At 39.6% G+C, this 21531-nt stretch overlaps 1 protein-coding gene and 1 long non-coding RNA gene across 2 annotated transcripts in view; one reads left to right on the top strand and one right to left on the bottom strand.

The window, feature by feature from the left end:
• PARG (poly(ADP-ribose) glycohydrolase) overlaps positions 1-16432 on the top strand; it is a 68830-nt gene extending 52398 nt beyond the window's left edge. Inside the window, exons 13-18 of the mRNA XM_081861157.1 lie at positions 2390-2537; positions 4923-5001; positions 6483-6591; positions 9676-9781; positions 14023-14151; positions 14364-16432. Coding sequence (XP_081717283.1) covers positions 2390-2537; positions 4923-5001; positions 6483-6591; positions 9676-9781; positions 14023-14151; positions 14364-14521 — 729 coding nt within the window. The 3' untranslated portion in view covers positions 14522-16432. The remainder of the gene's footprint in view (positions 1-2389; positions 2538-4922; positions 5002-6482; positions 6592-9675; positions 9782-14022; positions 14152-14363) is intronic.
• Positions 586-3532, bottom strand: LOC309341672. Its single transcript, XR_014156520.1, has 2 exons — positions 3432-3532; positions 586-1943 (listed from the first exon to the last, which is right to left on the bottom strand). It is a non-coding gene; the product is annotated as an uncharacterized lncRNA (long non-coding RNA).
• Positions 16433-21531: the final 5099 nt, after the last annotated feature.

Here is a 21531-nt window from a genome sequence, read left to right as displayed (position 1 = left end):
ACATGAGGCCATTTTCTAATGTTGTGATTATTTTCTTCTGAAGCATAACTTTATAGCTTTTGTTACACTTGAAGAGCCAGAAAATACATTAAAACCAAGGTGTGTTTTAACATTGCAAAGCAATATTAAATTTTCTCCCAAGACACTTAAAACTGTAGCCTTGGAGGCAGGAAAATATTTAATAATGCATTTGTTGTTCCGTACAAATTTGCATTGAATGCACCCAATTTCACCTCGGCAATGTTATTGTCAGTCCCGTTTCAGCTACGTAGCTTTCTGATTCTGCATAAACAGAACAAATCCCTCTACTTGGCCAGACTCAGACTAAATATTAGAATGAGGTCTCTTGGGAGGTTTATGCATTATACTTTGAGCAATAGTTCAACCACGAATGCCTTTCAGCATTTTTATTGTAACTCTCATTATTTGTTAAACAATTCAGTTGTTAGTTAATAAATTTAAATCCTGCCTTTCAGTATGTTTTGATCAGGGCAATTTATAAAACTCCAGATTAAAATAGTAGCATGAAATGTAAAACAACAGACACAATCTAAAACCAGATCAAATTCCAAGCAAACGTTTCTAAAAAAACCACAAATCTTAGAAACCCTGGGAAAATACAAAAAGATTTCTGCCTGGTCCTGAAAGGATGGCTACATAAATGCCGAGTCAGTCTCTTGTAGAAGACCATTCCATAGGTGGGACACCACCATCGAGAAAGCTGTCTCTTCAGCCATGTCTACTGTGTGTTATTTGGCAGGGGCACTCAGAGAAGAGCCTCTGGCAATGACCAATTGTATGAACAGGCTGATCTACTTTTCTCTTTAATCAGACTAGTGACAGAGACCCCAGGGACTCATAAAGTAGAGGAACATTACTTGAAAGAGATAACAAGGCACTGATTATATGTGTATCCCACATGTTTTTTTGTACAAAAAAGCCAAGAGTGTACAGCTTGTTATCATCTGGCAATTTGTTCCTTTCACTGTGAATGTGAGCTCTCATTCCTTTCAGGTGTCTTCTGTCATACATTAACTTAGATCTCACTAGACTGAAAAGTGCTGATAGAATTTAATTACAGAACTTAAATGTGCCCCAGGGTAGGCTGCAGATGGCCAAGGATGTAGCGTATCAAATAATATTTCATCAGTCCTTTAAGACACAAATAATTGCAGTCATCTGAAATGCAAATAAAACACACAAATCTCCTTAGGCCACTTCATGTGTTACATGTTTGCTATTGTGTGCCCAAGTGGCAGGAGGTTGCAGCCAGTTCCACTTCCCTACTTTGTGTGTATCATCATGTGGAAGAAACATGCATTTATTATTATGTGCACATGTTAAAATTTACAGGCATAGAAAAATGTTTTTGTGTACCTGTAAATAATATACAGTTGTTCCTTGGTTCTCGAAAAAAATGCATTCCGGGAGTCCATCCGACTCCCGGAACCATTTGCAAACCAAGGCGTGGCTTCCGATTGGCTTCAAGAGCATCCTGCAGCCAGTTGGAAGCCACAGAAGCCGTGGTGGACATTCGGCTTCTGAAAATTGTTCGAAAACCGGAACATTCACTACTGGGTTTCAGTTGTCTGGGAGACGATTTGTTTGGAAGCCAAGTCATTCGGAATCCAAGGTACGGTTATAATGTGTGAAGACGCCTTTGGATCCCAAGTTCATTGGGTTCTATTCAGTGTAGCACCACAGCTAAGGTTCCATCAGTTCAAGGATTTTTCATCACACAACAGAATATTATTTCCCTCTTCTGTCCTATGTGCCTCCTAAATCTGCCGGAGTCCCCCAACCCTCCAGAGCAGAATCAAGGATGACATGGGGGGGTGGGAGAGAGGGGCAGTTATCTTGTGCTAGTGCTAATAACCCTTGTGCTAGTGAAAGAAGTTCATTGAAATCTGCCAGGTGTAACCTTTTCTGTGTATACTTGTTATCTTAAAAAAAATCAGGGTTTGGGGATGGTGATGGGAAAAGGAATTTTCTGTGGGACTGAATGTAGGTATGTTTGAATATTTTTAAGGATTGTATGAAATCTATGTTTGTATGCTTGTATATTCGCAATATGTGTGTATTAATGCTGAATTATTTTAACAATAAAAACTTTTCCAAAATAAAAATAAAAATCAGGGTTTAAATGTTTGTAGCCATGTAATTCTGAGTTCTGAATTATGAAACAACAAGCAAGCACTAACTAACAAAAAAGGAGCACGATAAAATGGCTCAGGCTAGATGGTAGCATTGCTTAAATATTTTGTGGTTAAGATCAAGAGAACCACACCTGAACATGAAAAATGAGCATGTATAACAGATGTTTACATTATTGTGGCTGTTGGAAATGTGTTTGAATGTGCTGTAACCACAAAAATTATACCTCTGTCAGGTTGATTTTGCTAATCGCTTTGTTGGAGGTGGCGTCACTGGGGCAGGACTGGTGCAAGAAGAAATTCGCTTCTTAATCAATCCAGAACTGATTGTATCTCGTCTCATTACTGAAGTCCTGGATCACAATGAATGTCTAATTATCACAGGTTAGTTTTTGTAAGCCTCACACTTGAGAAATATTCACATACCTCATGTGAACCTGGTGCCAAACAACTCCAGAAACTTACTCCCAGTTCGTATCACTGGGCAATCTAGGATATGTATTCAATGGAACTGAGCCAATGTGTTTAGACTCATTTTAGAATCGGGGAGATTCAGATTCAAATCCCTACTTAGCCTCAGTGTGTGAAATTAGGCTAGTCACTATATCTTAGGCTGAGGATAAAATGGGGGTGCAGGGAGAACAATTTATGCCACTTTGAGCTCCTTGGGGGGGGGGGGGAGTTGAAAATGAGCCATAAGTCAAATGATGCAGCTGGTTAGATGCATGGGAACTCTTGAGTGTTACCCAGCCTAGAGGAAAGTACAATACAAAGACAACTGGCAACTTGGATATATGTGATCATTTACTGTTAACAGCAAAAACATATGATCCAGGTACCAGATATGATGTTAGAGGTTCCAAATTGAATCAAAAAATTGTGATTGTATATGTATTTACTATGGCCGTTTGTTTTATTTTCCCAAACAAAGAGAGCAACTAAGCATGATTTGAGCTATATGGATTGTTGCTGAAGGTTGAAACTTAGTTGATTGCTATGTACTAAATTAAATCTTGAAAAATATATAAATCTGTTATATTTATATAATATATAATCTGTTTGGAGGGCAAAGGCAAATAGTTTTTAGGGCTTCTGAATCCAAAATGGATGCTTTTATTTCTGAGGGACAGCCAAACAAACAAAGGAAGCATTATTTCTCAGGGTTTTTTTGTGCACTTTACTTTATTACAGTACTTTCTAATTAATATCTGTGATGCAATGTTCTGCTCCCTTAATGGAAACAGCCATTTCATCATCCTCATTTGATCCTTGGCTTACTTCCATATCTGTGCTTAGGCGAGTCTCTGCTGTGTGCAGCTATCTGTCCAATAAATTACAGTCTTTCGATGATGCATCTTGACTCAGTGGCCTAATGGATGCAACTGGCCTCTGAAATTTGCAGAAGAGACGGAGAGATTGGAAAGGAATTAGATTTGTTGCAATTGTCCAGCATCTGTTTGAGATCATCACAGTAGCAAATATGAAACACAGAGCAGAGGCTTTTCCCCACCTACTGAGTTGTCAGAGGGAATAGTTGAAGTCTGATGTTTTGCTTTAATACCTTCATTTATTTTTATTTTATTTATATTCTGCCCTTCATCATAAGATCTCAGAGTGGTTAAGTACAGGTTATGTTGCATAGGCAATTTGAACAGCTGTAGGTAATTACACCTTGCTAAAATGAAAATTAACATACTTTGTGTTCGTATGAACATGGTCAATATCACTAAACTGCAATTTGATAGGCATGTTGCATTTATTACAGTTTTCTTTAAAAAGATTTTCTCACAAATGGTGAGGAAGACACCAAAGTTGTCATTTTTTCATGCCTCCCTCTTATACCCTTCCCCAGTTCTCACTTATGTAGCTGTGGTGAACATAAAAAGTAGTCCCAAGTAGAAGGCACAGAAACAGTAACGGAGGAAAAGAACAATTAAAATTATTTTAAAGCCTTTTAAAATAAAGATGAATTGATTCATCTTAACAAAGGAGAAGGTTTTCCTTTCCATATGCTTTAGTGGAGGCATTGCTATTCATCATCTGTCTGGTTTCATATTCCAGTATTAAATCCAAGTGTATTGTGAATAATAATGTGTATGGTACCACAGCTATTTGGTTTTGATGAACTTTCTAATCCATGGCTTAGAAATTGTGAGAAGGTTCTTAAAATCAGACTGAAACTCACTTCCCTGACTATGTTATATGAAAGGATAGATGATTATTCTAAGCTCATCAGACAGTTTCAGCCCCCAAGACAGTGCAACCTTTCCTGGCCTTCTATACCGATCAAGCATGACAACCTCCTTCAGTTTCAACAAGGCAGTCAGCGAATTACAATACTGCTAACCAAACAGTTTTATCCTTCTCTCTCTCTCCCGCCCCCCGCTACACTAGAATTTTGCAAACTTGTTTTATTCACTTTGGATTTTGACAAGCTGATTTCCCATGTGCAAGGCATTCAGACTTCCTTTTCAGCATATAACCGTAATACCAGTAAAATTATTTGTTTAGCAGAGACAGAGAAAGATGGTTGGTAACAAAGTTTGGCAACTTGTTCAACAGTTGGGATACACATTCTGGGACAGCTCTCTTGCATAGATTTATTTGTGCATTTGGCTTTTCTGGATCCAAACTACATTGCTTTTGCTTATTCAAATGACATTTCCTATCATCCTTAATGAACACATGTTCAGAAGGGGAATGACTGTACAGAGGAGAGGAAAATCTCAGTTGATGATGGCTTTTAAAATGTGACCTTTTCCCTCCCAGGTACAGAGCAATATAGTGAATATACTGGCTATGCAGAAACGTACCAGTGGGCCAGGAGCCATGAAGATCAAACACCCAGGTAATGTTCTTGCAAAAGAGTGGCTTTGACATTGTGAAAGTCGAAAATAGATCCTCAGGGCGGTACATTGCTGTGATCTCATTTCCCGTGACTGCAATTGACCGTTGCACAATACAGAGGACCTGCAACAAAAAGTTACAGCGCATTTTCTCTTATAAAAGGAGTGCTTCTGTTTAGGATGGCAGCTAGCTATTCCCTCCCCGCGTGTTCCATTTTTCTTTTCCAGTAGTCATCCTATAGATACTTAGCATGTTTAGTCCTCATTGTGCTGTTTTTTTCCAGGAGGGTAGCCCTCTTAAGTTTTGGGGGGGTTTTTTGCGGGGCCGGGGGGGAGGGGTGACTCAAGGACACAATCATCTCCCTCTTCTTTCTCAGTTGCCCCATTTTGACTACCATCCTATCAAGACAAGCCCAGTTTGTTCTTAGGAAGAATTATGCTTGGGATTCTACTGTCTTCACACCTTGAGTTTTTGTTCTCTGACTCAGTGTGTGAAACTGCTCAGGCCACTTAGAACCATGTTTCCTCTTTACTTTGGAAATACTTGGGGCACTTCTGAGGCATATTGGAAGTGCAAAGTACCATGGAAACATACATGCAGTCAGAGATGGTGCACGTTTAAAGAGAAAACCTGGAGCATTTCAGAGTTAAACAACCTTTTCCTCACAAGTAGAGAGATGTATACCAGTGTCATGTTTTCCAGAACGTGTCCCCAAATCTCTCTTCAGAGCATGATAAGAAGTAACCTTTACTTGGTGTATTTAGTTTTTCTATACGACAGTAATACTGTTTCTGGCTTCAGTCTTCACAAAGAATATTTGATCTTGCTACTTGCAAAGAAGTCTTAACTCCCACTGGAACTGGTTCTGTGATGTCTCATAGTTAGTTCTCCAAAAATTCTGCCTTTTGCGGGGAGGGCACTTTCTGGCACTGCTCCTAAGATTAGATTAACCCAAGAGGGTTCTTAGGAGGGAGCATGTGTTTGATACAGAGGCCCAAGTGTCTGGACAAAGGTTTTGCTAATTTCTGTCACCTAGTTGAGACTTAAAGTGCCTGTTTATGCTGAGGAAAGGTAAAAAGAAAAGGATTGTATTTGAAACATGCACCAGTACAGCAAACAAAACGAATGTTGTCTATTTTTCTTGGCCATCCAGGGAATCTTAGTGGTTAAATCACATAATGTCCATTATTTAACATTTGGGATCTGACATTCACATTGTAGAATTAATGTATTTCTAAATCTGTGGGGAAACTTCAGGTGTCCTCCCACATCCACTCCCTCTCTCTTTGATCGGAGTTCACCTATGATCTATTACAGCATTGCTTTTCCTTGACATTATTTCTGTGCTTTTTCACCACTGGTAAAGCCCTGGAGAGATGAACTCATTTTCAGTCTTGTTTATATGAGCAGTATTATCGCACAGTTAATTTTACTGCCCTTTTTTCTCTCTCCCTTCTCCTCCCCCCCCCCCACCCAATGCAGGGATGAATGGCAGAGGCGCTGCACAGAAATTGTAGCCATAGATGCATTTCATTTCAGACGTTTCCTTGATCAGTTTGCTCCTGAGAAAATTAGAAGAGAGCTCAACAAGGCCAGTAACTCCTTAATCCATCCTGCAGCCTTAAGCCTATCATTTATTTGCAGCCATTTCATTAGTGTTTGAGTTATGCTGTCCAATAATTTTTGCAGTGTCAACAACTCCTTGAAGGGAGACTTCCTGCTTAATTGCAGTGTCAGTTCACACAAGGCGTTATTCATATTTTCAACAGTAAGATTAAAATCGAACCTTGCCAGGTTAAATCAAGTTGGTAAGTGGTTCTCTCTTGAAATACCTCCTTTCATTTTGAAAAAAATGAACTCAATAATTGCGTTCTTGGAGCTTTATCCAAATATCCACAGAAATGGTTGCAAAGCAGTCATGCTTACCGATTCCTTATGCAATGTGTTGTTGTGATGGGTCAACTCCTAGATAGCTTCCTAATTTTAAAAATAAATTCTACTTAAAAAGTAGCAGTATGGTGCTCACTAGTTTTAGCCACATGTGCTTCTCCTCTTCATTTTTTCACCTATTGTGCTCACTTTTCTTTTGTGAAATACTTTTTTAAAACCAACGTAAAGGCTTGGGTGTTTGGAAATTATGGGAAGCGCTACTTGTGTGACCTACAGTTAGGATGTGCTTCTCTTGTGGGACTTGACCCATCAGTTGAAGGCATTTTAACCCAACTACAGAAGTGTAACTTGCCAAATTTGAGGTGGCAGTGAAATTTAGACAAAGTGATCCCACCAGAATCCAACACTAAATGACTGCAGAAGTGCTTTCCTCTCTGGTTAAAACAGTTTGCCTGAATCCACTGTGGTAGCATCACATTAAAATGTCTTTTAAATAAATAATAAATCTTTAAAGACATTTCTAGATATATATTTTTTCTCAAATCACCTTACACAGTTTTTAATAGCATGCAACAAAATATTAAATCCCTGCAAAATATTAAACTATGGCATTGGTTCCACTTGTTAGCCACAGTAGTTTGTCTAAAGCAGCAAAAATACAAATACATAAGCTATTTTTACCCTTTGTAATATATCTTCATTGCTAGCATATGAATTTGTCTAATAATCTTGAGGGGTTTTGATATGACACAGCCATATATGCTTAAGCATGTTAAATTTAACGTGACAGGCATTTCTTAATAATTAATATTTTCCATCTAAGAATGATCCATACCCTTTAAGATTATGGTTTCAAAAATGCCTAGCATAATTAAGACTTATTTTACTTTTTAAATAAGAGAGTAAAACTAGTATTTCATATTAAAAGTAGCATTAGGCACTATCACGGATAGGAATAAAATAGGCTACTGCAATAGATAGTAGCCTATAAAATTAGTAAACTTCTACTGACATCTTAATTGGAAAACTAAATCACCTGCTCTAAGCATCTGACATCAGACTTGATGCATTCCATCATGTTGATAGGAAAGATACAAGTTATATATTAGGATAGATTTTATACATTTTCATGCTGTACACAATTCTTCCTCTTTGAATAGGGGTGATTTTAAAGTGGTGGATCATACTTGAAGCAACTGCTGAGCGACATATTTTGTATTTCATTAACTAAATCAAACACAGATTTATGAGGAATATGTAAACTATGTTACACTGTAGACTAAGAATCTCAAGGCATGTTTCTTTTAGGATACTGGTGGCTTATAGGTGCTTGCAATTCCACCTGTCATGTATTAATTTCAGGTTGTTTGTGAGGTGATTTCAGGTTGTTTGAACAAATTTTTGCTTAACCATTGTCAGGAATCTTGGGCAGTTCCAGTGGCTGCCTTGTCCCTGACTCCCTCTATTGTATCCCCACACACAAACCTGGCTTGACCAATTCACTTGATTTTCCCTGTTAAGCCACAGTCTCAGTATAGCAGTTTGGTCTATAGCTTCTTCGCTTCAGAGAACAGGAAGGGGTGGGTGGGCGGGGGGGGGCACCACTCTCAGTGCCTTTCCAGGTTATTTTTTCTTCTTTTCTGCCATTTTTTTTTAAAGCATCATATGCATTTATCTCCACCTGCCAGCTTGTGAGACCAAGAAAACCCACCCACCTAGGAGAGGCTGGCAAGCTGTGATACTAGTTCTTTGCAACAACTTTGCATCAGCATAAACATGCCTTAGCCTGTGAGTGATCTGGGTGGCTGGGCAACTAGGAAAGTGACAGGCTGAGACTAAGAGGGTGTCAGCTCTCTTCCCACTTTAATTTTTAATTATTGTCTGTTTGTTGTGTTGATATCCCACCTTTTTCTCAAAGTGGCATACAGTGGTACCTCGGGTTAAGAACTTAATTCGTTCCGGAGGTCCATTCTTAATCTGAAACTGTTCTGAGGTACAACTTTAGCTAATGGGGCCTCCAGCTGCCACTGCACCACCGCCGTGCGATTTCTGTTCTCATCCTGAAGCAAAGTTCTTAACCCGAGGTACTATTTCTGGGTTAGCGGAGTCTGTAACCTGAAGCACCTGTAACCTGAAGCATCTGTAACTCGAGGTACCACTGTACCTGCTTCTCTCTGGCCTCATTTAATCACCACAGCAACCCTGTGAGGTACGTTAGGCTGAGAGGCAATGACTGGCCCAACGTCACCCTTCATGGCCGAGTGAGCATTTGAACCCTGGCCTCCTGGGTCCTAGCCCAATACTCTAACTACTACACTTACCCTTCTAGGGGAAGGGGCAAAGAAGATGCATGCAAAGAAGCCAAGAAAAGCAGACACCTTCCATGAAAAAGAAAGTGCTTTCCTTGGGATTTTCAGACCCAGACCATACGAGGTTGTGCATATTCATCACCAAAGGAACTGAAATTGCCAAGGAAATTTAATCGCTTCAGTCAAAACAATATATTCCGAATGGGTTGAATTTACCAAAGGCTGGTTTTAAGTATTTTTTTTCTAAGATTCAGGAAAGTTTGTGGCTAGTGGGAATGGATAGAAGAAGAGCCATAGGGGCTAGGTAGGTTTAGATAGCATGAAAGAAATGTAAATGAAATACACACGAAGAATTTTGATTTCATACACAATCTTTATTGCAGTGATTCACTAAATACAGTTATTTGTGGTGTTGATAGAATAACAGCTGAGAAATCCCAATGGCAAAGTGCTATGAGCTATTTTTCTTTCTTCAGGCTTACTGTGGTTTCTCTCGACCTGGTATTCCACCACATCACCTTTCTGCAGTGGCTACTGGAAACTGGGGCTGTGGTGCTTTTGGAGGCGATTCAAGATTGAAAGGTAAAGGTTAGAAATATTGAAACAAATTACGTGTAACTAGAATCACATGTAACAGAGTAGCTGAGAGCAGGGTGGGCAAGAAGGGAAAATGCTGCAATCAGCTTCCTTGTTTTGTGCAAGAAAATGTGAGGTGTTTTTATTTACCCAATTTGTAACTGCTTAATCTAAAATTTACAAAACCCAAACCTCTGAGAAGTTTGCAAAGTAACAAACAGTTGCAAAGCTAAAATGCAAATGTAACATTTATTCCCTGGATGACTGGCAGTGGTGCACTTTGGGGGCAAAGGGAAGTTTGGAAGGGGGATGTTAAAGCCATAAGTGCATGCAGTAGCTGTTAGAACCCTTAGCTTTTACAGGCACTTGAAGGCTTAGGGACAAACAGAATAATTCTATTCTGTGACTGAGATGACGTGTTATACTGAAAAAACCTTCACAAATCCTGGAGCTCTAGCTAACCTAAACTTGTTGAACTGGCTTTGTTTACCGTATTTGTCTGTGTATAAGACGCCCCCTTATATAAGACGACCCCGAAATTAAGTTGTTTAGCTTTTTGGGGTGGGGGTGGGGAGGTCACTTCCGCCAATCGCTCACTCACCTGCCCGCCACTGTTGATCGCTTGCCGCAGCCACTGCCGATCGCACACCTCGCCGCCCACTTGCCATAGCCGCCAGTTGCCTGCCTGCCTCGCCACAGCAGCCAATCACCTGCCCAATTGCTGCAGCCACAGCCAATCACCAGCAGGCCTTGCCACAGCCACCAATCACCTGCCCAATCGCCACTGCCAATCTTCTGCTTGCTGCTACCATTAATCGCATGTCCCCCCTTTGCATTCACTATCCGTGTATAAGACGACACCCAATTTTTGCCTTTTTTTTAAAGCAAAAAACATGGTCTTATACACGGGAAAATACAGTACGCAGAATCGATCGAAGACTGAAATGTTAGCATCTGCTAACATGATTGCCTGGATTAACTGTAATAATGGCAATATAAAAATCACTCTCCAAATAAAGTCTGCCACTTTTTCTTTTTCTTAGTAATTAGAAAGCAGATAAAATTCACCTATAAGTACAGCCATGTACCACAGGAAAATGTGCAGAAATTGAACACACTATAGCAATACCTTGCCCACCAGTTATTTCATATGTCTTCCAGTTGAAGCAGTGCCAACATTAGCTGAAATTCTGAGTAATTAAAGCATGCAAAGTGACCTTTTCTTTCATAAATTATTCTGTGAAGCTATGGAAATAAAGGCCAATGTAATGTATTTTTTTGTTCAAGGTCGGGGATAGCATGATGGTGCAGTAGTAAGTAAAGCTAGAAATATAGAAAGCCTGCAACTATTGCACTGTTGTTGTTTTTTTTATAAATATTTATTAAGGTTTTTAAATATAAATGCACACATAATAAACAATCTTACTTCTTTTACAACAATTTCATCACTTCTTTGGACTCCCTCACGTCTCCCGCTCCCATTTACATCGTTAAAATTTTTTTCCAAACAAATTATCAACTTGTTTACAATCTCATGTCCACTCATTCAAATATAATCTAGCACTTCTTCCAAAAAATTTTTATATTTTCTTTAGTCTCACTTATCATCAAATTTAAATCTAGTTTAGTGGTGGCCAGTTTTTTATAATCTAGCATCCTTCTTAACATTCAACCAAATTACAATGTTTTTGTAGATACATCTTAAATTTCTCCCAGTCTTCCTCCATCTTCTCTTCTCCCAGATCACGGATTCTGCCAGTCATCTCGGCCAGTTGCATATAGTCCATCAGCTGCATCTGCCACTCTTCCAGTGTGGGTAGATCTTGAGTTTTCCAGTTTTTTGCAATGAGAATCCTTGCTGCCGTTGTTGCATACATAAAAAATGTTCGATCCTTCTTTAACACCTTCTGGCCGACAATACCCAGAAGGAAGGCCTCTGGTTTCTTTGTGAAGGTATACTTAAATACCTTTTTCAGCTCATTATATATCATTTCCCAGAAGGCCTTCACCTTAGGGCATGTCCACCAGAGGTGAAAGAATGTTCCTTCATTTTCTCTGCATTTCCAACATTTATTATCAGACGAATGGTATATTTTGGCAAGTTTAACTGGGGTCATGTACCATCTATATATCATTTTCATTACATTTTCCTTCAGAGCATTACATGCGGTGAAGTTCAGCCCAGTGGTCCACAACCTTTCCCAGTCCTCAAACATAATGTTATGCCCAATGTCCTGTGCCCATTTTATCATAGCCGATTTAACCATTTCGTCTTGTGTATTCCATTTTAGCAGCAAGTTATACATTCTAGATAGTACCTTGGTCTTTGGTTCTAACAATTCTGTTTCTAACTTTGATTTCTCCACCTGGAACCCTAACTTTTTGTCATTTTTAAAAACTTCTTTAATCTGAGCATAATACTCTGGTTTCTCAACTATTGCACTGTTTATCCCATGGCATTAGGGGCAAAACGAGTCCTCTTATCTTCATGCCACTTTACTTTAATATGGTCAAACCCTAAGTAAAGGAGCTACGTTAAGGAGTTACATTGCTGCAGGGAGATGGGAGGTTTAATTTTGTTTTTGCTTTAATTTTGAGTTTGCTCAGAGGAGGCAGTATATTGTACTAGGAAAAAGCATGGCGACAACTTAGCTCCCGCTCTTCATTCCCATACTGCAGGGATTGCAACTGTGGTACCCAAGTGGGGAAGCCCAGCCAGATGGGCGGGGTAATAATAATAATAATAATAATAATAATAATAATAATAATAATAATTTACCTACATGTGCCTTCTGCAGCGCTTGCAAAAGATCTCAGTAAATATTCCCTTAGAAATCCACAACTCACAAGAGACTGTTTGTTCTTCCTGCTGCGTTCCAGTTTGCACTTGCTCAGCTTTTCCTACATTGAACACACACGCCCTTAAGCTTTTCCCCATTTCACCAGATACCAAGATTGGACACTCATCCTCTTGTCCATTCTGAACAGAGGAGCTGAGCAAAGAGCTTCTCAAGTGTGGCAGTGGCTGATGTAGGTGCCCTTTTCTCACTGGTGAGGTAGCTGATTGGGGGATATGCCCACACCATTTTGTGGTTCTGCCTCTACTTCCGCTCCTTTGGGCAAGGCAGCCATTTTGCGGTGCCTCTGAGGCAGCCATTTTAGGACGGGCAACCATTCCAAACATGTCCACTGGCTCAAAAAAGTTGGCAACCCCTGGCCTCTTCAAACAGGCTGCTTGGTTTTATAATGCCTGGACAATCTCTCTTACTCTTTTAAATTGTGTCCTGCTGTACTAGTAGTAAACTTCCCAGTAGGAAAACTTGCCTTTTGCATGATGTGTGACGAGTGGGATGAGTCTGTTTTGCAGTGCAAGTACACAAATTCAACAGCCTTTGCATTCATTGGCTGATTGATAGGTGTCTTTGTGGTGCAAAAATGCTAATGCCACGTGTTTGTATCATTTAGGAAAATTGCACTGTTAAAATAGGATTGTTGGTGTTCCATAGTTGTCCTAGCTCTCCTTTTCTGATGACAAACTTGAACTCATAATTCCAGTCTTTAATTTTTAGATTAGAGCAGTACATAAATGAGGTCACAGAATTCTAGGAACAGTGGTTGCATGAGAGAGCAAAGGCATGACTAACTTTGAGCTAAGTTGTTGAACCAATAAGTGCAATGCCCTCCAACTTACTTTCGAAGGATGGAGCGGGCACAGTATTTAACACAGCAAGTGGCTGTGGGTCTCAGGACTGTGCAAGCAAATGGGGAGGCCTAGTGGGCTGGCTAGGTGAGGTCTGCGTGCCCTGGCATTTCTATGCCCTAGGTGACAGAGGCAGGTGGGTGCAAGCTCAGCATCAGATGTACTCTCCATCATCTATCCTGAAGTCGGGAGGCTCCTGTGCAGCTGGGGAAGATGCCAGAGCCAGCTCCTTGGCTGCAGAAGCTGGAGTGGGCTTTTCTGGCAGGAAAGTAACTGGCGACAGTTCTGTCAAGTTGTGTGACCCATCTACAGAGCATGGATCTCCGTCCCCTCTCCCACTGGGACCCTCCTTAGGATCAGGCACCAAATGGGGCTCAGAATCCACCACTACTTGTAACTCCCCAGGGTCATCCTGATCCAGTCCCCTGAGTTCCTTCCATTCCTCCTGAGGGTCCAACCACACCCCCTCCAAGACTTTTCCACCATTGACACCAGTGAACTCCTTCATTCTGTATTCACCTGTTTCTCTTGTATCAATTTATTTCAGCCTTAATACAAATCTTGGCAGCTGCAGAGGCTGGGCGAGACGTTGTTTATTTTACCTTTGGAGATGCTGAGTTGATGAGAGACATTTACAGCATGCACACTTTCCTAATCGAGAGAGGACAAACTGTTGGTAAGCATCAACTGACTCTTTGGAAGAACATGATAAACAAGGCAGGGTCATGGTCGCTATTATACTACTGACCTAAATCAAGGAAAAGATTTTTGGGAAATGAAGAAATTGAGCTGTGGTGTTTACAATTCAAACGTTTATGAGCAGGCTGTTAAAAATTGGCTGTTTCAAAATGACTAACTTTTGCTTTTGTTTTGTTTTTCATTTTCCAGGGGATGTCTACAGGCTGTTGCTCAGATATTACAATGAAGAATGCAGGTGTTGCTCTACTCCAAGACCAGAAATCAAACTCTACCCTTTCATATACAGTGCAGTAGAGTCTTATGCAGATTCCACTGATGACGAAAGAGGATTATGTTTTGATGACTAAAAATTAAATTTTCGAGATGAATATCCCTTCTTGTCTTCTCCATGTAGAATATTAATTGAATTGCTGGATGTAACATACAGAGTAGCTTAATATATCCATGTATATAATTGTTTTATGCATTATATCTGAAGACCAATCTTGGAAAGAAACCAATTTTCTTTCCAGTGTAGAATGTAAATCCTAATCATTGCATAATAGAACGAAATGTTTGGTAAGCATATTTATCTCCCTCCACCCCACCCCCGGTTCAAGGTTGAGTTTTTGATCTCTTTTCTTTATGGGCTTATTTGAAAGCAGCAGATTTGTACTTGCCTACCCTTTCTTTCCATTTTTTATAGAGATGCTCATATATAATAGAAAGAGATTTCCTATATAAACCAGTTTCTTAGCACTCCCTTCGGTAGTATAATTTATGAGAGACGGTGGGGGAAGCCTTGTAATGATCTGTTCTATTGGACATAGAGTTTCATAAACAAACCACCCTTAACGTCCCACTAATAATTTTAGTCAAAGACATTGGGTTGGATCCAGTGCTAGGCCTACTCTCAGAGTAGATCCCTTTAAGTGAATGGACATGATTAACTTGGGTCCATTAATTTCAGTGGGTCTACTCTGAGTAGGACTTGGTGTAAGCAAAGCTGCCCTAGAAACAATAATGGCAAGCGTATCCCGAGACTGTGTCCCTTTTGATGGAGGCAGGATGAGGCAAAGCATGAGCAGCAGGCGGAAAGCAGCATGATGGACAGGTTACAAAAAAGACAGGATCAAAAGTAAGAGATGGTAAAGGGATTTATATTATTTAGAAGAAGAAGGGGGGGAAATAAAACTATAGAAATGGCCATATATTTATGAAAGGATGAAACAGCTTTTTAAAATGGTTTTAAATGGCACCAGTTTCTTTGTTGCAGTTTTCTGATATTCCTGCAATTCTGATGGATAAATATATCTATATGTTATTTAATGTACAGTGAAACCTAGATTATTATCCTAGGATTTCAGCTATATAATATACAACCCTGTAAGGCATGCCTTCCTAAGTATGGACAATATCGTTGAAACTTTGCTTTGGTAAATGCACAAGCTGAAGGAAACATCTCCAAAACAGCCCCAAATGGGAGTTGTGTGTGGCCACAGTTCACAACTCATTTCAGTGGGACACTGGAAAAAAAAACCTATTGCTTGATTTTGCCCTTCAGGGGAATGTGCTCTAAAAAAAGGAAGGAAATAAAAATTCACAGGAGGGACATTGGCAGAAACGTTGCTATAACCAGTTCTCTGTTGGCTAATGGAAAAGCAGCATTAAGGAAACCTTGCTGCTTAATGCTGATTGCAGCATAATGCTGCATTGACTTTTCTCTCCAGCTTTGAAACAAACTAGCACAGGGTGAATAGGTTAATAAGAGCCGTATGGTCCCAACAGCTTCCTAATTAAAGAGAAAACTAAACTGTCCAGGATGCCTAATCAAAGCCAAAAGGCATAATTCCAGGTCAATTCAATATTTTCCCCTTGTCTTAATTTATTTCACAGCTATTCAGTATCTTCCTTCTCAACTATGTGGTATACTCTCTATTTTTAGCAAGAGAGAACTTCCTGGTGCTGCAATCTTGAATACTGAGAGAGCTGATGGGCCAACGATCCATTAGATGGGAATGTGCCATCACAAACAGCTGTGTAATAGAGTGCTTTTCTCTCTTGACCAATCTCTCTAAATTCTGCAGTGACAAAACATGCAATTATAGTCACCCATGGCTGTATATAATAATTTATAAAAAGCTGAAGTATATCGTTCTTTAAACTTGCAGGTTGTGCGTTTGTTATTTTTGGATTGGGGCGGTGAAAAATCAGTATGCTACATTTACATGATTTCTTTTGTAAAGGAAAATAATAAACCCGATGAACATTTTTCTCCACATTTGGCTTTTGGTGTGTTCATTTTGACATACATTTTTTATGAGCAATACCACAGACCTATCCCTTGCCTACTATTCCATGCAAAAATAATTAAAGTTCTGCAGCCAAACTATTCAACTGAAGAAACTGAACAGTACAATTGAAATATGTACAAATTAAACAAAAGTACATATACATATATTTCCTATAACTTATTGTGGAATTTTTGCTATTTTAATTTATTCTGGTTTTGCTAGTTGGGATTGGGGAGAGGGATTTCTGAATAAGAAGCCTTTATTGTGTCTGGGTCCCTTTGGACTGCAGTTGATAGCTTTCAAAAGTGTTCTCTACAGCAGGAGCAGCTGACCTGTCAGCGCACCTCCAGGGTTGAAGCCAAACCACTGAAGAATCATGGTGCCCTCTGTGGCTGCAGAGACTGTTAACTCCTAATTGCTGCTTCCTACATTGTTTTTGCTACGTTAGCAGCACCAACGTGACCTCTCTGGGGCTGGACTTCCCAGGTGACAAGACCCTGCCCCCTCAGCCTCGTGGTCCAAAAGAAAACAGAGCTAATACGTTTGGCACCAGCTTGGCTGCAGGAGTTGCCGGAAGCAGGCATACAAGGTGCCATCCAACCATCTTAGGAGACCACCATGATCTATATATCTATATAGATATCATATTTTTCGCTCTATAAGACGCACAAGACCATAAGACGCACCTAGTTTTTGGAGGAGGAAAACAAGAAAAAATAATAATCTGAATCTCGGAAGCCAGAAGAGCAAGAGGGATTGCTGAGCATCGATCCCTCTTGCTGTTCTGGCTTCTGGGATAGCTGTGCAGCCTGTATTCGCTCCATAAGACGCACACACATTTCCCCTTACTTTTTGGGAGGGAAAAAGTGAGTCTTATAGAGCAAAAAATACGGTGTGTGTGTGTGTGTGTGTGTGTGTGTATGTGTATATATATATATATATATATATATATATATATATATATATATGCATGCCCTGACAGATGGTTTACAAATTAAATAGGAACAGCTGAAAAACATGGGTTGAGGCAATAATTTAAAAACATTTAAGAGTAATAGAATATATTCTATCTAAATCACTGAGCCCCTTGGGCTTGCCGATCAGGTGGTCAGCAGTTCGAATCCCTGCAACAGGGTGAGCTCCCATTGCTCTGTGCCAGCTCCTGCCAACCTAGCAGTTTAAAAGCACATCAGTGCAAGTAGATAAATAGGTACTGCTGCGTCGGGAAGGTAAACTGCATTTCCGTGTGCTCTAGTTTCCGTCACAGTGTCCTGTTGCATCAGAAGTGGTTTAGTCATGCTGGCCACATGACCCAGAAAGCTGTTTGTGGACACACCGGCTCCCTCAGCCTGAAAGTGAGATGAGCGCTGCAACCCCATAGTTGCCTTTGACTGGACTTAACCGTCCAGGGGTCCTTTACCTTTTTCTTTTCTTACCTTTTATATTCTATCTATTAAAATCATGGATAATTACCATAAAATGGCACCAGCCCTTTCATTAAAAGCAGTCAGTTCCCAACAGCCTGTTGGAATAAGATGGTGGAAGGAGAACAAGGAACAACTACAACTCCTCCTTAGCCCTGAGCGTTGATTATGCTGGTTGGGACTGATGGGGGATGTAGTTCCATAACATCTGGAGAAACATAGTTAAGCCACCCTTCTCTATAGTTAACTTTTAAAAATGCCAAGCCGGGGTGGGTGGGATGACCCTTAATTTCAGGCAAACAGAGAAAGCATTTTCCTGTCTTTAAAATGACGCGAGCAGATTACACATTATCAATTATAATGGAAAGCAACCTTTTTGTGTGTGTCCTGTCTTCAGCTTGTTGCTCATGAATTTACCTTTTGTTTTGTGTACATAAATATTCATGCACAATGGTTCTTTTCAAACCCTGGATAACATCAGAGGCAGGTTGAAGTGGGTGCCCCCTGGTGTAGCTCCACTAACAGCAGGATGTTGTCAGTGGTTGCTCCTCAGTCGAGCTGCCCCCCACAATCTTCCTTGTTTGTGACCTTTTTAAATATTTCTCCCACCCAACATGGGTGAATGTCATTACCTGAAACCAAATGCGTCAAGTAGAACTTGGGAAATGAAATTCTTTGGGGTTTTTTAAATTATTAAAAGAAGCATCTGCTCTTTAGAAATGTAAACTCTTTGTGGCAGCAACGTTTGCTGACGGGAAAGCTCGGTGGCAGTCACAGGCTTTGTTTTCTCTTCGTGTACTGCTGTTTTCAAAAGGCGAGACCTATGTGTACAGTTTGGACAGTCCACCTACCCTCACAATGTGCACATTAGTTGGGTTATATGAATTACATCGTACAACCTTGGAAATACGGGATAATCAACAGAGAAGTGGAATGCATGCATGCATTCATGTCACATTGAGTTATTAATTTTTTGCAGTTAAGAGCAACATTTAATACTTTCTCATTTCTGCCAAAAGTTGCCGAGTAGAGAAATGGCAGAACATTGGTGCCAAATTTATCATAACCACTGAAGATATTGTGGGACTTAGCACTTATAGGAAAAGATACTATAAAAGATGCTATAAACTATATCAGACTGAGAAAGAAGAAGAAAGGTCAGGTTCACCAGCATGGTTTTCTTGATGCCCAAATAGATGATTACAAGGTTTATAAAAAGTTTATGGAAGTTTAAAGATTGCTGTAGATCTCCCAAGTGACTGGCAATAGATCAGCAAGCATTTCAAACTCCCAGTTATTTAACAACAGAAGGAACAAAACTGCTTTTGCTGCCTGTATTAAGTTGCTGAAATGAAGAAAGGTACCTAGGAATGGAATTGTGTGGGAAGGCAGAGTTCAATGTAGATTAGTTACCGAATGTGTTCAGAGGTACCCTGTTCATTAATTATAACTCCTACCTGTTTCTGGTTTATATATACGTTTATAGTAAGAAATGAGGTTGATCCAACAAGTGTGAAGTCTGTCCAATCATGCAACATACAGTCAAATGGCTCAGCATTCACTACACTGTTAGTTCCCAGCTTCCTAGTCTGGGTAAATGCCAATACTGGAAGGACCTTCTGTCTTGAAAGAGGCAAAATATATACCTGTAAAAGAATATCCCTTCAAATGCTATTTAGCATTTTTAATATGATTGAAAAGATAGATAAAATTTTGTGAAGCATCAGTTGCTTGTAGCTTTCCAATATTCCATAAACCTTTTTTTAAAAAAAAAAAATGAAATGCCTGTATATTTATGGCCTTGTTATGTACACAGCCTATTCCTTATTAATTTATCTTTGCTTAAGTGAATTCAACCTATATGTGAGGCATCTCTTACTCTTAGCTCCATTACAGCAGTGCCATCAATTTCTGGCTAACCAAGCTGTCTCCTTGTGTTACAACGTTATTTGCAATTCTGATTGGAGTGACTCTTGGAATATGGTTAAGAGAGATCCAGTACATTTCAATTACTCTTTATGTGTATTAATTATATCACAAATAGCTGACTGATCTTGTGCATTTTTTCATCAAAGGACCCAACAAATGCTGTTATTAAACCTTGTGCTAACTCTGTCTTCAGATTGCCCACACTGTAAGGTAATTACGCTGCTGGAATTTAAAGTCATTATTTCTGCTGTTGCCTGAGGAATTTGCAGAAGAAATAGTATTCATAAGTTGCCAGGAGCATGGGTTTCTTAACGTAATCTTTGTCGTACAGCATCATTCAAATAAACAAAATGACATTTTAATTTGTGATTACTTGACCCTCTACAAATTCAGGTTATGAAGGAGTGTTTTTGTTTTTTATATTTCATAAAAATTTGAGAAGAAGTTGGGAAACTGATAGGATATTCTTAAATTTATTTAAATGAAACCTTCAACAACATGGAGATACCCATGAATCTTTGAGGATTACACTATAAGATAGTCACATGCACAGAACAAAAGAAGCAGAAGAAAGAATTCAAAAAGTGTGACCTTTCAGTGCTAAGTTGAAAGCTGATATTGAACATGACTTGATGGACATCCCCGCATCTCTGTGGTGAAATGCCAATAGATCTGATGTTTGCCAGAGAGTGGCAACAGTTCTAATACCAGAAGTACCAATAACAATGATCTTGGGAATTGGACCCATAGTTCACATGGAAATTACTTAAAATGTTTTCTCTCTGCCTTTTGACACTCAAGTCACCAATATCAGATTTTAAAACACAGACAAATAAAAGAGTAAAAAAGGATCAAAATAAAATTTATAAATAAGTTAAAACTACATCATCTTAACACATAAAGCAACAGCAGAATTAGATAATAAATTGAGATAATGGGGGAAACTGTTCCAAGCTTCAGTTGAAAGCTAATACAAACTAAACTGTAGTTTAGGACCAGGCAGCTGTAATCCCTGAAGGCAGACGCCCTGAGATCAAGGCTTCTGGTGATAACTTTAGCAAATGGGTAGGTTCACAGAGAAGGTGATCCTTCCAATGCCATGATTCTAGGCTGTTTAAGGCTTTCTTTGTAGGTCAACACCAGTACTTTATCAGTAGAGTACTTCAATAAAAATGCAGTCCATAAGCACAGAAAACTTAACAAGATTGTAACTACTGTGTGTTAGGCTCTATAATGAGCTCAAACTACAGTGGTGCCTTGTAAGACGAAATTAATTTGTTCCGCGAGTCTCTTCGTCTTGCGGTTTCTTCGCCTTGCGAAGCACCCCTATTAGCGGCTTAGCGGCTATTAGCGGCTTAGTGGCTTAGAAAAAGGGGGGGAGGGAAAAAACTCGCAAGACTCGCAAGACGTTTTCGTCTTGCGAAGCACCTCAAAAGATGGAAAACTCTTTCGTCTAGCGAGTTTTTCGTCTTGCAAGGCATTCGTCTTGTGGGGCACCACTGTACACAACTCTTCCTCAAGCTAGTTTTTTATTTAAAAAAGTAACTTAGATTCCAACTCTACCCCATTTTATTCAATTTAGTGTTAAACATTAGATTTACTCTCTTCCAATCCTCTGGGGAGGGCTGTGTGCACATTACATTGAGAGCATGAGCTGTCCTAGTTGCACTTTGCTAATGCTATAAAATGTTTATTAATAGTAGAAACCCACGAGTTTTACTCAAGCCATTT

The sequence above is a fragment of the Podarcis erhardii genome (assembly GCF_964252035.2).
Source record: "Podarcis erhardii genome assembly, chromosome: 5".
Lineage (NCBI taxonomy): Eukaryota > Metazoa > Chordata > Lepidosauria > Squamata > Lacertidae > Podarcis > Podarcis erhardii.
The sequence above is the reverse complement of the archived record's forward strand: the minus strand, read 5'-3'. Positions and strand labels throughout refer to the sequence as shown.